Source organism: Canis lupus, chromosome 9 (genome assembly GCF_003254725.2).
Source record: "Canis lupus dingo isolate Sandy chromosome 9, ASM325472v2, whole genome shotgun sequence".
Lineage (NCBI taxonomy): Eukaryota > Metazoa > Chordata > Mammalia > Carnivora > Canidae > Canis > Canis lupus.
In genome coordinates this window covers 16,906,894-16,926,183 of record NC_064251.1, presented here as the reverse complement: position 1 = coordinate 16,926,183, position 19,290 = coordinate 16,906,894, and the positions used below count along the sequence as shown (strand labels likewise).

Sequence of the window (19,290 nt, the reverse complement as noted above, 5' to 3'; positions counted from 1 at the left end):
ACAGGGCAAGGTGGCCCACAGAGATCTGTCCACCCAAACACAGGTAAGATCCAAAGAGAAGTGCACATGCTTTTCCCAGTTATGACTTCAGTTGTGTGAGCTGGCTTAGCGCCACGTGAGGAAAAGCAGGATCAAAATCACTTATAAAATCCAATCACAATTCTGTGAATTACCATTGTATCATAGGAATTATATACAGGAAGAAACCATCCAGTGGCCAATCATGAGCAGCCATCCTTGCAGCCACCACCCCAGGGCAAAGGAGGCAAACACCACTGCAAAACATGCAGACAAAGGGCTGTGAGCTGCTGCTCTAGGGCCAGCGCACAGCAGAGATACCACTGAACTGGTCCAGGGCTCTCAAGGCCTGTACAAGATCCTCAGGTGCCTGAACACCACCCCCAAAGCCAAGGAGGGCCAGATGCCCCCTGCGTTGTGCAGAAGCCAAACCCCCTTGCCTGGGACATGGCCCTCTGGGGCACTGGGAGGGAGGAGCTCAGCCTGACTGTCTCCCATCCTCAAAGAGGGCCTCTACTCTTTACAGCCCCACTGGGAGCAGAATCACTCCATGAAAGCTTGCCTGATACTCAAAACCACCTGGGTTTTATTCAAAGGAGTGCAGGAAAAAAGGCACAGCATGCAGGTGCTCAGCCGAGATGCTCAGGTCCTGCCAAAGTGCTCACTCCAGCAAGTCCTGCTGTTTTCAGAGACACAGAGCCACCACACATCTCACTTGGGGACTGAAAAACACCTCCCAAGGCCCCAGGACTTGGGGTCCGAGAAACTCAGAGCATCCCCCTCTCCCGCCACTCATTAGTCACGCGGCTGCATTCTCTTCATGCTTGAAGTGAGCTGCTTAGACTTATTCGTGCAAATGCTTAGGGCCTTTCGTCATTGCTCAAAAGTGGAGATTCGATCTCTACCTGGTAAGATTGGCAAAAGGATTAAGAAGAAAACGAGCATTCTGGTGCTTAGTCAGCTACTGGAAGTGATTAATTGCCAGGGGTCTTCAAAGAGGAGGATGGCACCTACTAAGAGATTCCCCCCAGCCCTGGATTCCAGAGAACATTCCTCTTACCGCCCGGTGGGGTCTTGGGGGAGGGCGTGGTTTTCGCTGGAATCCTGGTGGCATTGGCCTGGCCTTTCTGGCCTGTAGGGGTCGCTCCCCGGGGTGTGGCGATCTTCGTTCCAGTTTTACCATCAGCCCCCTGTCAACCGAAGCACGGTACAGTGGTTTTTACGACTGGGAAAGGTTACTATCACCTAGAATCAATGCCAGCCCCACTCAACCTCCTTGACTCAAAACGAGGCTAAGATCGGAATGACCCTTTGCCTATTACTAGATGCAACAAATGTCTTCCACGACGTCAAGGGTTCAAGGGACACACAAACCCATGGCTCCACCCAAACACCAAGCGCCCTGACTACCGTGTGTTCCGAGAGGAGCTGCTCACTTGAGTTCTCACCATGAGTTGTGCTATTGTGTTTTATAAAAAGGTAACAGAGCTTTTCGTGATGATCGGGCTCATTATCGGCCCGGGGCGCTCAACGGGCAGGACCTTCTGTGCGGACAGCTGCTTTTCCGACTCCATGGGGTTTATCACACTGATGGGGGGTGGTTTCACCAGAGGCCCGTGGAAGACACCGATGAATCTGATCGCGAGTGCTGGCAGAGCTGGGTCATTCTTTTGTTCTCTCCCAAACAACCCTTAGGTTTTAGTGACTCCTGAGCATGCTAAGAGCCCCTGGCCAGCACCAATCAGCAAACGGGCCAAAGGCTGCGAGCCGCTGGTGCCCAAGCAGTCCGCTGACAGGGCTCAGTTACCGGGTGTGACCTTGACACATAACACAAACTCAGAAAAGAAACTGACATTCACCAGGAATCACAAGATGGTTCAGGGGGGAGTGCCCTTGTGGGACAGGCACTGCCACTTGGTGCTGCATCAACCCCCATCGGGGCCATCTGGAAGCACTCCCAGTTACCAAAGGCACTCGGTTAGGCGGTGATTTTCAAACCAGGGCCCCCTCGGGTGCCGTGGGGGCTGCCATGAGGGAGCTGAGCAAAATAGTGCCATGCCCCCCATTTCCCATTTCAACCAGAACTGTCCTTGTTCTACGTGGTGCTTCTAGGTAATAGCTTATCTGAAGGAAAGTCTCTGTCAGAGGCTCAAAACAACATACATCTGAAAACCGTACTAGAGCAGCCTGATTCTTTTCAAAGGTGGTTTCCTTACCTTGGCTTTCATCTCCTTTGCTCCAGAACTGCCAGTTCGGGGTGTGACAGAAGAGACGTGTTTAGGAGAGGAAGATGACTCTGGGCACACGGCGGGGCTGGAGGGTTTGATCAAAGGGTCTGAGCTACCAGGAGTGGGGCGTGTGGGGCTAAGGCAAGGCCTATTTTTCAGGGTTTTAGCAGAGGAAGGTGTGGATGTCTTAAACATAAACATAAATAAAATCAAAATAAAAGTCAGCACATGGGGGAAGGAAACAAACTGAAAAAGGATAATAACTAAAAATAAACAAGGCAGGTAACAGCTTAAAGCAGTGATCTCCAAACTGTCTGCATCACGTACCCCTATTCATCCTTCTTATCCCTGACGTCCGGAAGTGGCTACACATCCTAATGCCCCTGTAGTTATTTATCAGCTAAGTACATATACTACAATGCCAACATATGATGTACATTATAAAACCTATAGAGGACAGAACTTTTAAATGAGAGGAGAAAAAAAATGGATAGAAGTTTTAGAATGTTCTTTAGCTCACTGGATCTTCTTGTGCTGCACCCCGCCACTTTGGAGACCACTGGTTTAAAGGTGTTTCACGCCCAAAGAGTTAATGAAGATCGCCAAAGCATATGATTTGTAGGATGTTTTTCAAGAAAACATCCCCAGTGTGTCATGGGTCAGAAGGGCCCCGCTTTCTGCTAAATTCCAGGTGAGGAGCTCCTGCTGTCCTGCTAACTCTTGGCCTTCTCCTGCCACACCGAGAGTATCATACTTGCTAAAATCAGGATGGTGCCTATCCACGTCTTAAAGATCCTGCCTTATACCTTAGGTTACATGTGCACACATACGCGCACGCACGCACACACACACACACACACACACACACACACACTTACTGATTAAAGCCTCAAGCAAAACTAACCATAACCTTCTCTGGTAAATCCTAATCTGGCCAACGTTCACTCTTGAACACATTCTACCTTAGGAAATAGCCTGGAGGAGGGTGGCTAACCCAACAAGAGGTGGTAGTGCTGGATGACCTCACGGACCGAGCTGTCCCTTTGCGGACAGGGAAGCCGATGGACAAAGGCTGGCACCCATGGTTTGTCCTAACTGGCTCTGGGGGACTCTGACAGGGAAGCATGGTCCTGGCGGACGAGGAAAGCTGGGCGGAGGGAGGGTCGTACCTTCAGCCACCAAACCGAGTGGCCGAGTCCAGAGGTATTTCAAAGAGGGAGTCAGAGCTACCAAGCAAGCAGTCTGACCACAGGCTTCATTAGGCTTCTTGGGTTTGTTTACTCGTTGCCCTTGGATCCCCCACCAAAATGGCCGAGGCCCTCTGTGCCACCAACATGGAAGGAGGAGGGCCGCGGGGTGGGGAAGGGTGTGGGGGAGGGACGCAGGCTGATGTCCTGCAACTGGGGACAAGAAAAGTTGGGGGTGGGGACTCCTCTTTCCCTGGTTGCACAAGGGACCCCTTCTGCTGGCAGCACTCCCCACCTGGCGCAGGTTTGGGAAGGATCTGACCCTTTGTCCAGGTCAGGGACATTGTACCCACGTGTGCAAATGAATGAATGAATGGAATGCATGCATGCATGCATGGGGCTGGGATTCCTCGGATACATATCATGACTGGCTAGCAGCCCTTGCTACGGCTTCACGCCTCTAGGGCAGAAGCCCCCAAGTCCCTGCAGGACCCTCAGCTGCCTCACCAGGTCTTGCGATGGCAAACCCTGACTTTTCAGAGGGGAGGGCACAACACGTGCTACCCAACTCCTAGAGCCACACTCCGCATCGGAGGAGCCCATCAGGGCTCTGGACCCAGGGCTTAGGACCCAGATGTTTTAGGCAGAATTCATATTGGAAATCTGAGATGCCTTTACGAAAAATAGGTCTTCATCTGGGGGGTCACACAGTAGGGTGCTCCCGGGGAAACTCTACTGTGTAGTTATGGGAGAATTTTCCAGGATGCAAAGTCATTAAAGGAGGAAACTATTGCTGACAGGAAACACGGGTTCTGGATGTGCTTTTTGTGGGAGCAGGGGCTTCATCCACTGGTCCTCAGGTTGGTTTTTGAAGTCTGACTAAAGCTTGCATCAAACTGGTGCCTTGGCCAGATTTCAAGATGGTGTCAAGTGCACTGCTGCCCGCTTGTCCACTTAGCAGTCTGGGCGTGTATCAGCTTTCCCACCCCCCATCCTTCCCACCGGACGGCAGCCCCACTTGGAGCTCTGCAGCAACCAAGCTACCTGCCTAGAGTTCTCAGAACACATATCACCTCTTCATGCTTCTGGGCTTTGCTGTGCTGTTCTTATTCCTTGGAACGCTGTTCCCACCCCTGCCTCAGCAACCCTCCTTTATATTTCCTTCCCAGGCTGCCCCATAGGTCCTCTCTTCTAGGGCTTTTCCAGAACCCTCCACCTTAGGTTAGAGGTCACTTTCTTGATCAATGCTTCCTCAGCCACCTGAATAAATGGTATTTTCTATGCACTTCCCATATGTGTGTGTACATATACGCAGCCTGGATCTGCAGTGCGAAGTGTAAGGTGTGCAAAATTCAAAGTTTATTGCAGAAAATCCAAATGTATCTTTGTTTACTATGAACATCTCATTTCACCTATGCTAGTGGAATTGCTTTTAGGAGCATTAATTCCTTAACCTGCTGACTGCTCTTCTCTGGCATAAGCATCAAAGTGAGCAAATGCTGGAATTTTAAAAGTTTGCATGAAGATACAATGCATTTTTTTAAATGACAGTCATCCTTCAGTGACAGATGCTCCCCACGTGTTACAAATAAAAATTCAGATAAGCACAGCCTCTTGATAAATCTGACGTCGGCAGAGGTTTGTGTTTTCGTCAGCTTACCTTGGCTTTTTTGTCATCGGTTCCAGTCCCATCTTTGCCTTTACTGACCATGCGAGCTGATAAGATATAAAATGAAAACACATGTTATACCCATTTGCAGAGCTTATGGAAAGAGTTGGATATAGTTACTCTGATTTCTCGGGATCAGTACAATGGGTTTTGTTAAGCCGGGCTTGGTGGAAACCCAGTGGATTTTCTTTCCCCTTGAATCTGTCTCTTGTTAGTATCAACACAGCACACTGAGGTCACTGCTTGGAGCACCCTGACAAGAGGGAAGAGCAGGCTGGCCGAGGGTGGGAACATGCAGAAGGGGCACAGTGAAGACTCTTCCAGGCACATGTGGGCACAGGGGCCCTCAGGGAAGGTAGACAGTGAAGGCCCCACCTCTCATAGGCTCCTTCCCTGGAGGAGGGGCTGCTCAGCTACGCTCCAACCCCCTACTCAGGCTGTCACCCAAGGGTCAGGGCAAGTGAGGTCCCTTCCCCTCACTATTGGGAGCTACGGTGTCCAGCCCCAGCTGCCCCACCCTCTGACAAGCCCGGTCCACCCCTGACCCAGCGAGGAAGGGGCTTCTCACTGCCTACAGGCCCCCTCAAGGGGACTAATCCTTGCCATTTTCCCAAATTAGCGACAAACCAGTTACCGTCAAACATTTTACAGATAATCTCTTGGAGTTTAGAACCAAACCACTGGCAGCTTTTGTGTGTAGAAAGCCGCAGGCCCTGGTGAAACCACGTGTCTACCAGCATCCTAATTCATCCTTCCCTTCTGTTGATATTCATCGTTGAAAATTCATGATAGATTTTCGTTCTTGGTTTTAAAATCATATTCCCCCTGCCGAAAGGTCCTGCGGCCTCCTGGAGCTTCACGCTGGCTAACGGAGACTGGATTTCTAGAACGACCTAGATTGATGATCTAGCCCAGACATTGTCACACATCACTACACAGCAGAACCACTGGGACAAGTTGATAAAATACAGATTCCTGGACCCACCTGAGGCTCTGTAAGCTTAAGGTGAGGCCGTAAAATGAATATTCATTTTAGTAAGAGCCCCAGGTGGTCCTGCTTTACATCTTCTGCCCAAATCAACCATCACCACCCTCGTCACAACTTAAAGCCTCTGCCAAATCCACATTAGCCAAATTGGGTACTATTGAACAAGTCCTCCTCCAGGAGATGTTAGCAGGTTGGATCAAATAAATTTGGGGAATCTGTACTCTGTGTCTTTCTGAGAGGGTCACAATGTGCATTAGAATGTTAAAGGCTCTGACAAGTCCTGCTGCAGCAAAACTTGCTTAACTTTGCTTTGCCTGTTTTTCCAAACTTAGACCACGGAACTCCTTCCCCCGCTGGAAACATCGATAGAAAATACTCAATAAAACACCATTTCAGGAAACACTGTTTTAATCTGTCAAATCATAGTTATTTGTCCCCTACTATTTGGAATTTAGGATATTTTAAAATAGGATATGGTTTTTGTTTTTTTTTTTTGGTCTTAAATTTTAATACAAGTTCCTCTATCTACAACATTTCAAAGTTCTATCTACATTTCAAGATTCAAAGTACTTGACAAGTAACATCTAATAAAAATTTAACAGATGTTTGCAATTGGCAGCTCAAGTGGCACCGATTTCTGAACCCTGTGAATAATTCCAAAATGCTAAAGGTCTTCAATGTATGAATGTACCCTTGAGGCCTCCTCATCTCCCTGACAGAGACCCCCAACACAGAAGAACCCCCCCTACCATTTTTCCAGCTCCCACAGGGCTGCTGTGGTTAAGCAGGCTGGGGCCGAGGCCCCAGCAACAGGGGTTCCTGGGCCCCCCCAAGGGAGGAAGAGAAGATTCAGACGGGAACGTTTTTTGCTCATTGTCTCTCCTGCCACAAGGTAGGGCAGGTAGGGGTGGGAACCATTGGGCCGAAGGCTCAGCATGGGCTCTTGGCTACCCCAAATGCTTGTGTGTGTGTGTGTGTGTGTGTGTGTGTGTGTGTGAATCACCCGCTATGTGGGATGTATTGTCCACTGACAAAAGCAGCAGAAGACAGGCTCCTGCCCTCTGCGTCTCTGGGCTCTTAAGTAGGGCCCACTTCAGAACCTTCCAGAACCCTGTTCACTGTGCTGAACAGGGAAGAGTATGACTTTCAGTGCAGTCCCAGGTGACCTTCAGCAATTTACTTTATCTCTCTGTGCCTGTTTCCTTGTTGGTAAAGTGGGGCTAATTATGTCCTCTTGGAAGGGTCAGGAGGGTTTGAGACAATGAATTTAGGGCACATGATAAGCCCTCAAAAGCGGACCAGCTGTTACCCGCTCTGTGGAGGGCGGGCCACCAACTAACCACCCGTGGGCTGATGGACTGTTGCGGATGACTCGAGTGGCTGGAGAAATGAACAGGGTGGAAAGCACTGGGCGGGGTGTTGGTGACATGCAGAGTGGCGGCCAAGCGTGAGAGGAGCATGTGCCGGAGCCGAGGGGAGGAGGAGGCTGCAGGAGGGTGAGCGGCAGTGCCCGGGTGGGTGGTTTAGTGGCTAGCCCTAGGACGTCGGGAGCAGCAGGAGCCAAGGAGGGAGCCGGAAGCTCAGTGGCAGTGCCCGCAGCCTGGGTGGCACACGAGGTCACCGGGAAGGAGCGAAGGAGCTCAAGACACAGACCTTTGAGTTGAGGGACCCGGCTGACGGGCTTCTCTGGCAGAACCGCTGTGGGCTGCTTTTCAGATGGTTCTGGAAGGTCAGTCTTTTTTGTGTCCTCTCCCTCAGAAGGGCCCTGGGGCTCTCGCTCCTCTCCGGGGGGCCCTGGAAGGGCAGCCCCTTCCAAATCCGCCTCTGAATGTCCCTGCTCCTTCTGCACGTTGGCTTTTATCTCCACGTGGAAGGTGAACTCGGGGGGCGTGGCCTGCCCTTCCACCGTGGGCCCTGCGCCGGGCCCGGGGGGCTCTGACGCCTCGATCTCTGTGGAGACGTTGGAGAGGAAATCGACAGGGAGGCGGATGGCACCCTCAGCTGAAAAACCGGGGAAGCCAGGGGCTCCTCTGGAAGCGGTGTCGGGGGGTGCCCCGCCTCGGGTTGGGGAGCTCTGCGGACCCGGGGAGACCTGGGACGGAGGGGAGTCCTGGGGCGAGGACTCATCCACATCGCGGTCTTCGTCGAAATCCTTGCCCCCCCGCCTCTCTTTGTCATGGTCCCCCTTCAGAGGCGGCCCCTCCTGGCACAGGTCCCCCAGAAGCTGGTGCTCCAGCAGCTCCAAGCCGTGGCGACTTCCCTCTGTGTCCTCAGGTTCCGTCCCCGAAGGCTGCTGTGTGGCCTCCCTGGGGCCGTAGGACACATGCTGGTGGGGTTGACCTGGGGTGCCCGGGTCGGCAGCCTCACCTCTACGGCGCCCTGGCTCCCCGAGGAGGCTCTCCTGGACAGCCTTGTCACTCCCAGACTCTGTCTGGAGACATCCAGGGGAGGTGGGCTTCGGAAAGGCCAGACCCCCCGTGATCCCATCCCCTGGCTTCAGTCCCCACTCCTGGTGGGAGTCCCGAGGGCCTCCTGTCGGAGCAGGCGGTTGGCAGATGGGATGATGCTGGGACTGGCAGGAGAGCACCAGCACGGGGGCCTCTGGCCGTTTCTCCCCCAGAGGCAGCAGGGAGACCCCAGAAGCTTCTCTGCCGTGTTCAGGCTGATCCTGAGAGCTAAGCCCATTGGCCAAGGGCCTCTCAGGTACCTCCCTCTGCTGGCCTGGAACTCTCAACTCCTCTGGGTTTGAAGAGGCATCGGTAGCAAAAGGTTGGCAAGGACGCATCAATTGTTTAAGAGAGAGAACGCACTCTTGAATTAAGAAAAGCACATTTAAACAGCATCATAAGCCCAACTAACAAAATGGAGTGTGTGCTCTGGGCTCATCCTTGTTGCTTTCCTTTGCTCATGATGAAAGTGCTGTTGGTCTATCTAACACGACTCACTGGGTGATGCTGGTGGGCACCTCCCCTCTCCGGGCCTCACTTTTCTCATCTGTAAAAGGGGTGCTCAGACCTGGTGACCTCCAAGGCCCCATTTAACGCCAGGGTTATTCCTCTGCCTGTTGTGGGCTCTGGGTGGGCTCAGAGCATGTCAGCACATCCAGGGCTGCCAGCCCCGCTGTGGGACTGCCTTGTTCCGAATCCATTAGGCTACAGATGCTTCTCCTTCTCTCCAGCGACACTGAGCTTCCTGAAGAGTCTGGCCTCTAGATAGGATCTGGCTTTGATACAGTGAGGACACCCTTTTCTCTACCTTTCTCTTTGTTTCCCCTTTTTGCAAAGTAAAACCAGCAGATGCCCATAAACCAACCCTGTCTTAAGATCTGGAAAATGCCCAAATTTATCATCATTAGGGCTTGAGTCTTTGTTAACAGACTACCATAAAGTTCCTATAAACAGAAGCACGATTTAGATTTATCTGGGTCATGGATCATGGATGGACCTTTTGCATAAGTTGAGACAGATGACAGTGGCAGTAAAGGGTCCTGCATGGCAAAGACACTGCCAGCCAACAAGGCCACTGCTTTCATGGTTACACAACTAGCAGCTGGTGGAGGGCACACTCACTCTTTCTGGCTCTTTGGGCGGTGTTCACGTGAGCCCTCCTTAAAGATCCTGACCGGGCACCTGGGTGGCTCAGTGGTTGAGTGTCTGCCTTTGGCTCAGGTCGTGATCCTGGGGTCCGGGATCAAGTCCCACATCGGGCTCCCTGCATGGAGCCTGTTTCTCCCTCTGCCTGTGTCTCTGCCTCTCTTTCTGTCTCTCATGAATAAATAAATAAATAAAACCTTAAAAAAAAAAGAATCTGACCATGTATTAAGGACTGGAGAGTCACACTCTTTGATACTCCTAATAAACATTTTTTTTTTTTTAAATTCCTAACCTTCAAACCTCCCGTCTAGTCGCAGGAGAACAACCTACACAGGGGCGTGGCTGTGTGTTAAGCGCCTGCCTTCAGCTCAAGTAGGGATCCTGGGGTCCTGGGATTAAGCCCCACATGGGGCTTCGTGCTCAGTGGGGAGTCTGCTTTTCTCTCTCTGTCTGTGCTCATTCTTCCTCTCTCTCTCTTCTCTCTCTCAAATAAATAAATAAGATAAAACTACCCACACAACTCTACAGCTCTCTTCTAAACAAAACCTAGAACCCCAGAGATGCAGGGAATTGGAGGAGCTGAGAGGAGGGAGGCAGGGAACACACGTGTGCCCACAAGTGTGTGGTTGTGGACATGGCTCACACGTGACCGCCCTCTCCCCTGAGATGGTAGAGTCTGTGTAGCTGCCATCAGCTTACCACTGAGAAGCCGACCACAGCTCACCTCCACCCCCACCTTCATGCCAGGGCCTCACGCTCATGATCTCATTCATTTTATGTTCCTAGCATCAACCACGGTGCCCGCCCCGCAGCGATGATCAATAAAGGAATTCTGCATGGGTGAACTGGGGTCCGGAAAATATGCTCATTGCTGCTTCCCACAAGGTCTGCAGGCACCTCACTGGGGCTGTCGGTCAGTCTCCAGGAATAACAGCCTGAAGAGCCCAACAAACCGACAATCTGAGCAGGTGCCTCAACACCATGACATCTCAGCAACCAACTAGCGCAACAGACCAGTCTGAGTGCATGGTAGGTGCTAGTCTTTACATCTCCTTTGCAGGCTGGGTCTCCTTGTCTTCTGGAAAAAGTTTTCCTCCTAGAGCTTCCTAGAAATCGCTTGTGGTCAGAATATTACTGTCCTCTGATATACCATAAGACTGTAAATGATCCTCATGGAAAAAGAGGCAAAGGCCCCACACATACATAGTAAACACACCTTGAAAAGTCATCAATATTTGATTGTACAGTGTGTGTTATGTCTTGACTGAATATAACTAACATCATGCAATTATACTTTTGGAGGAAGGAGATGGGCCAGGAGAATATTCTATTCAGTTCCTAGAATACTATGAAGTGTTCAGTAAGGAATACACAAAGCAATCATCCGGGGGTGGGCGGCAGGGTCCATGGTAAACAGGATCTGGGCAAACAGTGTGGAGGTCTCTGGACTCCGGATAAACTGTCCTCCCACACATCACCCTCAGGAGGTCCGGTCCTCGAAACACAGGAAAGGTCTACCACTCGGTGTGAGCAGGACATGGGTTGGGCCTGCCCACATCTTACACTCAGCTCACTGCAGCACCATCCTGAACCATCCTTGTCTATCGTAGGTACCTCAAGACATGGGCTGCTGGAAGTTTGCCTTCCGCCGCAGGAACTACAAGATCTGGCAACTGGGCTTTTGTTACCTGGCTCTTTCTAAACCTGAAAACAGACTGTGGGCCTTTGGCAAATAAGCTGTGTTCATGGGTCACGAATGTGTCCAAACTTCACACTGTTTCACTGGAGGGAACTGGCCTTTGTCAATTTGGGCCAGCAGTCCAATCAAGGCATGAGGTGTCAGCTTTGGGAGCGGAGGTAGAAACCTCCATGTTTGCACAGATTTGGTGCCAGATTCCCACTGAAAATGTCTATCTGGTGTTCATCTTTATACACGATTCTAGGCCACTGATGGAAAAAATGTAAAAATTCAGTAGGCACAAAAATTAAGTTCCCACAAAACATTTTGGCCTGATCTTCTCATTGCATGGAATATGTTGCAGGGGCACAAGGACATAGCCTGCAATTTGTAGGAAAATTTTGTAGAGAAATTTATAGGAAAGAACTGGAATCAGGACACGTGGGTGGCTCAGCGGTTGAGCATCTGCCTTCAGCTCAGGGCATGATCCCGGTCCAGGGATCGAGTCCCACATGGGGCTCGCTGCGAGAAGACTGCTTCTCCCTCTGCCTATGTTTCTGCCTCTCTCTCTGTGTCTCTCATGAATAAATAAAATCTTTTTTTAAAAAATGGAATCCACTTTTTCCTCTGGAAATAAATGATCATTTCCAGAGGTTATAAAAGCCTCTAATTTTACCTACACTGAAAACTGTGACCTAAAACAAATAGGAACCAGGGTTCTAGTTATTTAACACACAGACTGGGGTTCCCCCTAACCTTGATTATCCTTTCTAATATTTTTTGAAGCTCTCTGTAAGCCTAAGAATGAAAACACACCTCTCCTTGCCACATGAGCTGAGAACATTAGCCCATTATGGGGCAATGACCCTGCTCACAGAGGTAAATAGTTAAGCTTCAAAATATCCTCAAGAGACACACTTCTTTGGGCTAGATACAGTACACTCTCAAGATCATTGACGCCACAAGCGATAGAAAACGAATCTAGAGGTCTCCATTTATATCAGAGGTCTCTGTTCCCTGAGACAAGGAATCTTTAGGATTTATAGGTTTAAGTTCTTAAAACATTTATACTAAATGATTACAGAAAGTTGGTTTCCTCGAACGTGGCTGTTTGGGTCCCTGAGAAGAAAATCGCAATAAGGTCTGAAGGTTGTATAGAAGAAAGTTGAAAAGAAATTGCTTGGTGGAGAGATGGTTGAGGCTCTGTTCCCAGGACAGGCCAGAGGGTAGCCTGCAGAGGAAATTATATTCTGTGCATCTCTGAGTTTCTGTTGGACATTTTTTCTTGACTCCCCACCACATGGCTTAGGAATAACTCAGAAACTGAGGCCCAATGACTTAGGGCCTGGGTACAAATTCTCTTTATAAGGTAGAACTTCTCTAAGCATTGCCATCTCCCTCCTCCCAACCCCCAAGTCGTGGTTGATGATTCTAGCCCACTGACCTTGAGTCACATGTCCAGCAGCTTGGTCTTCCAGGTTGGGGGTGTCTCCAATGCCTGCTTCTTCAGCTGGTTTAGGTGTCAGCACATGAAGAAGATATAAGCACAGACAGTTACTGTTTGCCAGAACCAAAGCTCTTGCATCTTCCGGTATCTTTCCAAAAACATTTAGGAAAGGCACATCTTATAAGTACCATGGGGCGTACCTCTGGCTCTTTGCAAATCTTATTGCTGGGAATGTAGATGAAAGCGGGTTACTAAGTGAACCCCACCACACCCACACACCTTCCACATGACCAAGATCCTGTAGGAAAGACCTTCTCCACAGGGGGACCAGGGTCCCAAGTGCCTCACTCAACAAAGACACACAGGATGGGTGAGGATAGAGAAGCAGCTTGCTGCTCAGCCACTGACACCAGAACCACGTCTGAGTGGCAGGTGCACTCCTGACCCCAGCCAGGGCTCTGGGGGTACTGAGGGTACAAGGAAGCAGTAGTTGTGGGCTGTGGAGTCAGGCTTGGGCTCACATTCAGGCAACACCATCTACTTAACCTCTCAGCCTATTTCCTCATCTAGACTCCCAAGGTGATGATACTGCTTGCCTCGTAGGACAGTAGTGAGGGTTAATACAAGAATTTGTGTGAATGTGTTTAGCAAAATCCTGGAATGTGGGAGGAGCCCCAAATTGTTCAGTTTCTTTTCTCCAGACTACTGGGCAAACCCCTCTAACCACATGCTAAGAGTAGGTGCCACCTTGTTAGAGGGAGGTTAACAGTGGCAGTGAGTAGCTTTTAGGGTGTCTTGGGCTCTGCTCAGGGAGCCACAACTCACCCCAAATGAAGAAGACCACATCTTCCACAGCACCAAAATCAATCAGCTTTACTGCAATGCCAGTTTTTGCCTCAAGAAGAACCAGGACATCGATCCAGGACAATGGATATAATCGTCCAGAAGAAAGAGTTTATAAAGCAAGTTGGCCACATTTTGACATGCACTTGCCTCATGACCCTAGAAGAACCAACCTGCCCTGAAGGATGGTGTCAGGGAAGCCACCACCCCTAAGAAAGGCCTACAAGTTGCTCGCTGGGCCACCAGTCTTTTCTCCCAGTCCTGCGATATTTAAGTTTTTCCACCTCAAACAGAAATGCCAAGTTACCAGCGTGGGCCTACCATGGAGAGGATGATGAAGGGAAAGAAAGATTTCTCTGGGTCACTGGACAGCTCCATGATGACCTTATAAACACCTAGCCTGTGGGCTGTCCCAGAAAGCTGCAGGAAGGGTGGAGGGGGCTGGCAGTGGGCTCCCCATCTGCCAGATCATAAACATGACAGCCCTCTGGGCCCCCACAAGCTGATACTGTGTCACACATGAAGTCAACTGGTGACAGTTCCATGTCATTTTACAACAGCCAACTGTCCAGGAGATGCAGCTCCAAGCACAGATTTGGTCTGAATTTCTTTCTTTCTTTCTTTTAAAGATTTTATTTATTTATTTGTTTGTTTGTTTATTTATTTATTCATGAGAGACACAAAGAGAGAGAGAGAGGCAGAGACACAGGCAGAGGGAGAAGCAGGTTCCTCGCAGGGAGCCTGACGTGGGACTCGATCCCAGAACTCCAGGATCAAGCCCTGGGCCAAAGGCAGACACTCAACCGCTGAGCCACCCGGGTGCCCCTGGTCTGAATTTCTGAAGGCTGTGGTAGAAAAGCTTGGAGTGATAGTAAGTCCAGCTAAGTGGCATAGACCCTGGAGATAGAGAACAAGGGGGACACGTGGGGATGACACTATTGCTGTGGCCCTGGGAAGTCACTGCACTCACATGCCAGTGTAGGATTGCAATATCCTGGCCCTAGTGCAGGTCAGAAATTGGAGATCGCTGATAATTCTGATGCCCTACCAGTTCCCAGCAAGGGAGGTGCTCAGAGAAGCCAAAGGGAGTGAGTAGGGTGTGGGACTGTGGCTGGGCCATCACTTTACTACATGGCAGGGGCTCCCATCCCAGCAAGGCAGGGATTCCTGCAGTAGGGTGGCCATACTGTACCCCCAAATGGACCTCAAAGTTTCATCGGCGCACCAAGATGAAATGTTGGCAAATGTGACCTGCCAAAGCAAAGACTAAATTAAGGTAACACATCATCCAAGACGATAATTGGAAAAAAGTCCCCCCAATCTAAAACCTCCCTACCTCATTGAGGATGTAAGGGGTAGAGAAGGTGGCTTGGGAGTGTGGAGGACAGCTACATGGCCACCTCCCATCTCAATCCCATTGGAAGGGTTTCAAGGTACCACTCAGAGACACTTGGTGTGTGTCCCCTGTGGTTAGTGACATGGCAGACGGCTGTCAGAATCCCAAGTGGAAAAACCAGGAGAAGATGACCCCCATTTACGGGCCGCCCTGGGGTCAGTCTACAGACCGCATGGTTACTTGGGCAAAGAATGCCCGTGTGTCTCCCACAGACCCGAGCCAGGCCCAGGGCAGCAGTAGCGTAGAGGAGCCTTAGACCACGGCTGGAAGGCCACCAAGAGAAGCCAGCTAACCTCAGCAGAAGTAAGGCTGGAAGTGGATCTTCAGATTCCAAGGGGCTGAGGGCAGTGGAATGTCTGTCGGAAGCAAGTATAGAGGAGGGACCTGCAGGGGGCCGGGGGGTGGGGTGGATAACTGAACGGATGGGCTGGAAGAAGACCAAACAGGGGCCCACGAGAGAGAGTCAACTTTAACCAGGGCAGAGAGCGTGAAGCCGGCTCACACAGTGCCAGTCCAGGACGAATTTTCCTGCCTCCGGTCTCCTCCATGTCCCCAGCCCCTGAGGGGAGGGTTGCAACCCTGGATGGCCTTGGGCTACTGCACAGAACCGGACACACTAACCAGCACTCGCAGATGGCGTTTTGCAACAGAGGAGACTACAGTACTTCTGATTACCTCGGAGTGATGACCAAGTCAAGGGTGAGCTATGGCATTCACCCTGGGAGGGGAAGGGCTCCCCTCACTGACTCAGCTCTTTTGGGAGAGGATGGGGTAACAAAAATCAGGTTATCCAAGATCTCACCCCCTGAGTCAGTCCATGGCCTTCAAACGACCTTCACAGTCCAGGATGAGGTGGACAGGTAGAGAAGGATCACCCCCTTCTCTATCCATTTCGAAATACCAACTCAGGAAGCAGCAACTACTTTGACAAGTCGGGGGTGCTGGACCTCTGCCCAGGTGTTCTCAAAAAAAGGAGCCCCAAGAAAAGGCTGTAGTTTCCCAAATGGCTGCTGGGGGCACCTTCTTTAGGAGGAAAAGAGGACTCCTGTGTGGGGACGTTTCCCTTCCTCTCTATTGCTGGTGAAACCCGGTCCAGAATTCTTCTGCCTTGTTGCGCACCCTCCAAATCACCATGCCCACAGCTGAATCTTTACGTGAGCCTGAAGAGGACAAGATGGGGATGACAGCAAGTGCTCTGGGCCGAGCGAGCCACTTCCTGAGGGTATGGGCAGCTCTGAGGGCCCCCAGCGGCCCTGAGGTCACCACTATTTCTGGTCGGTGCCCTGCCTGAGCTACTCCCATAGTCTGTGTGGACAGGACAGTCTGGTCATGTCTGTTTTGTGCAAATACATTTGAAAAGACAGTCCTAGACATGGATGCTAGATCACAGGCTGAACTCAGGGGCTGTCCCATTAAGATCCTCCGAAGGTGTGGGTCAGTCATCTGGATCTGCCACACACTTGGGTGTCCCTGCCCACTAGGAGGTGACTGTCACTGGGCAGAGTCCCAGCAGGAGTGGAGGACTGAGCTGGGTGTGTATGTGAAGAAGGCAGAAGCTTCCATAGGCCTGTCTCCGAGGACCCGGGAGAGAGCTCTGAGCTGATGTGCTGGCTGAGACGGGAGAGGAGCACTGGAGGGAATAGAAGGTCCTCTGTCCTCGGAGAGGCTGGCAGCCACGGAAGCAACAGAGTATCAAGGCACCAAATTCAGAATGACCCAAGATTCCCAGAACCCGGCATCCACCCATATAGCTGCCTCACTCGAGGAGACCATCACCCCTATCCGCACCCACTTCTCCAAGCAGGGCAGCGGGGCACCCGGCAAGGGTCTCTTCCACCCCGCCATGAGAGTCACCCTCACCTGTGGCTCCTTCTGGGATCTCCATGGGGGGCTGAGCGGCCGCCTGCTCGCCGGGGGTTCCCTCATCCACTAAGGGCGCTGTCACGTCTGAAAACCGAGAGTCGCCTTAGGGGGGCTAGGATGAGCCAGGCCAAGCCCCTCACCTTACTTCTGGTGTTGGAAGCAGGCAGGGGCCGGGAGGCAGGAGGGGACTCGGCGGCATGCAAAAAGCAACACCACAAAGCAGAGCCCAGAGCCGTGCTCCTGCCTGCTTGTCTCCCCAGGAAGCACATTAATATCCTGCCTGGTGGCACCGGCTCATGAGATTCCAGGCCATCTGCTGGGGACAGCCCCCATGTAAACACTGCAGCAAAAGGGACTGTTGGGGGTGGGCCCAGGTGCTTTCAAAGAAGAAATGTTGAAAATCAGAGGATCCCTGTGAGGCTCTGAGCAAGACCTGTGTCCTCTGGGTCTCAGGTTCCTCACCTACGAAATGGGAATATCATTGCCAAGTGGCCTGCAAGTTCTCTCTCGGCTCGGAGCCCATGATTGATGGTTAGCAGCACAGACTCCCCCGTGGGACAGTGAACAAGCTGGTCCTGTCCAGAGTTGGGTGCCCGACAACAGGTCTCCAGATGGCCCACCTTCAGAGCACAGGCCAGAGATAAACCCCGCCATCAGGAGTGGCTGGCGGCCTCTCATCACGGTGAACATTTCCAAATCACTAGTCCTCCCCGAGCACTGCCCTGGCACTCTCCCAGGCTGTTCCAGGCAGACATAAGGAGTTGTCAGCTTTGAAAGCTTTCCAAGAGCCCGAGTCAGTTTAGTCAAATGGAATCCATTTTAATTACGGTTGTCTCGGGAGCAAGCAGAGCAGCCTGGCAAGGCCCAGCCCCAGCAGGGTCCCCTTCCTTGTGGGGTAGGAGGGGAAGCTCTTGGGGCCCACATATGTACAGGATCCAGAGTGCAGCAAGACTTGGCTGGAAGATTCTTCCAGAGTAATGTTGATGGGAGGACTGAAAACCATGATTTGGGAGGCTGCCATGAGGTCTGGTGTTAGGGTTTGAGGACCTTCGCGGGCGGTAGCAACTTGCAAAACTGTCCTAACAAGATCAGCGGGAAATGTCTTGCATCACCAGCTCTAAGAAGGAGAGCAAAGAGCATTCTGCCTGGGTATCTCCTCACTGGCTGAAAACCACAGGGGAAGGGCCACGTCCACTTTCTCCCCCACAGATGCACCCTTATAGCCAGCAATTGGCAGGCACTTCAGTCACTTTCTGAATTCATTCAAAAGTGGACACTTGGGGAGATGCTGGACCAGGTTCTTATCCTGTGACAGCCTCCAAAGTCATAGGCAGGGTCAGAAGAAGTCCTGAGAAGTCTCCTTGGGGATGGATGGAGAGACGGAAGGCCAGATACCACAGAGTGGTTACTCAAAAGCCATCCTCAATGCCCCTCTCCCATGATTTCTCCAACTAATAAGTCTGAAAAGCAAAATGTTCCACATTCCAGCCTCCCCCTTATAGTCAGGGGTGGCCAGGAGTCTCAGCTCTGGCCAATGAGACGTAAGTGGAAGTCAGCTAGCTGGGGCTTAAAGGAAAACTCTTGCTTTCCTAATAAAAAGGAAACACATTTGGTTTCAAGGCCCCTTTGGTCACTTCGCTTTGCTGCTTTCTTCCTGCTCTGAAGGCAGATGTGATGCTTGGAAGTGCAGAGGCCATCTTGTAACCATGAAGGAACAATCCAACCACTCAGGATGGCAGAAGATAGAGACAGAAGAGCACTGATAACACTGGGAACCTGCTGCCCTCTAAACATCTTATTATATGAGACAAACAAACTCTTCATACCTATGCCACAATTAGTTGGGTTTTCCATTATCTGAAATCAAATGCAGTCTCAACTGACACAGAGGGGAAGCAAGAGCAGGTGGTCAAAATCAGGACCAAGCTGCTCTTCAGGGAATACATGAGGAGCTTTATAGTAACCTGACACCAAACATCTAGAGAGGACAGGTTAAATGTGCTGGAGCTAATACCCTGGCCAATGTCCAGAGGATGGGACCAAGGCCAGAGCCCAAGGAATGATGGATACTAAATCAGACCAGTCCCAAAGTGTGAGCTTGGACAGGTACACTGACCTGGCCCCTTCCTCAGCCAAATGGCTGTCCTGGGACCTGGTGGCTCATGAGAGAAGAGCAAGGTAGATCAGGGCTTCTGAAGGAATGTGGGGAGGACAATCGACATGGAACAGGGCTTTGTGGGGCTGTCCTCAGGCCCCACTCTGCCACAGATCCCAGCGTCTCCAAATACGGCTGCCTCAAAGCACACACACGACGAAGGTGCCCAAATCTGGCACTGGTCAGCAAGGCGTCAAAGCAGGGCTTGGCTCCCATAACATTCCG

At 51.3% G+C, this 19,290-nt stretch overlaps 1 protein-coding gene across 22 annotated transcripts in view; it reads right to left on the bottom strand.

Moving 5' to 3' along the window:
- Positions 1 to 19,290, bottom strand: part of MAPT (microtubule associated protein tau) — a 101,878-nt gene that overhangs the window by 22,890 nt on the left and 59,698 nt on the right. For 5 of the 22 annotated variants that reach the window (XM_049114640.1, XM_025436811.3, XM_025436815.3 and 2 more), the window contains 3 exons: positions 12,806 to 12,871; positions 5,094 to 5,149; positions 1,079 to 1,208 (listed from right to left, as the gene is read on the bottom strand). In XM_049114640.1, coding sequence (XP_048970597.1) covers positions 1,079 to 1,208; positions 5,094 to 5,149; positions 12,806 to 12,871 — 252 coding nt within the window. Of the gene's footprint in view, positions 1 to 1,078; positions 1,209 to 2,234; positions 2,433 to 5,093; positions 5,150 to 7,743; positions 8,830 to 12,805; positions 12,872 to 16,907; positions 16,995 to 19,290 lie in introns of all 22 variants that reach the window. The other 17 variants (XM_035721194.2, XM_035721195.2, XM_049114634.1 and 14 more) reach the window with 10 other exon arrangements.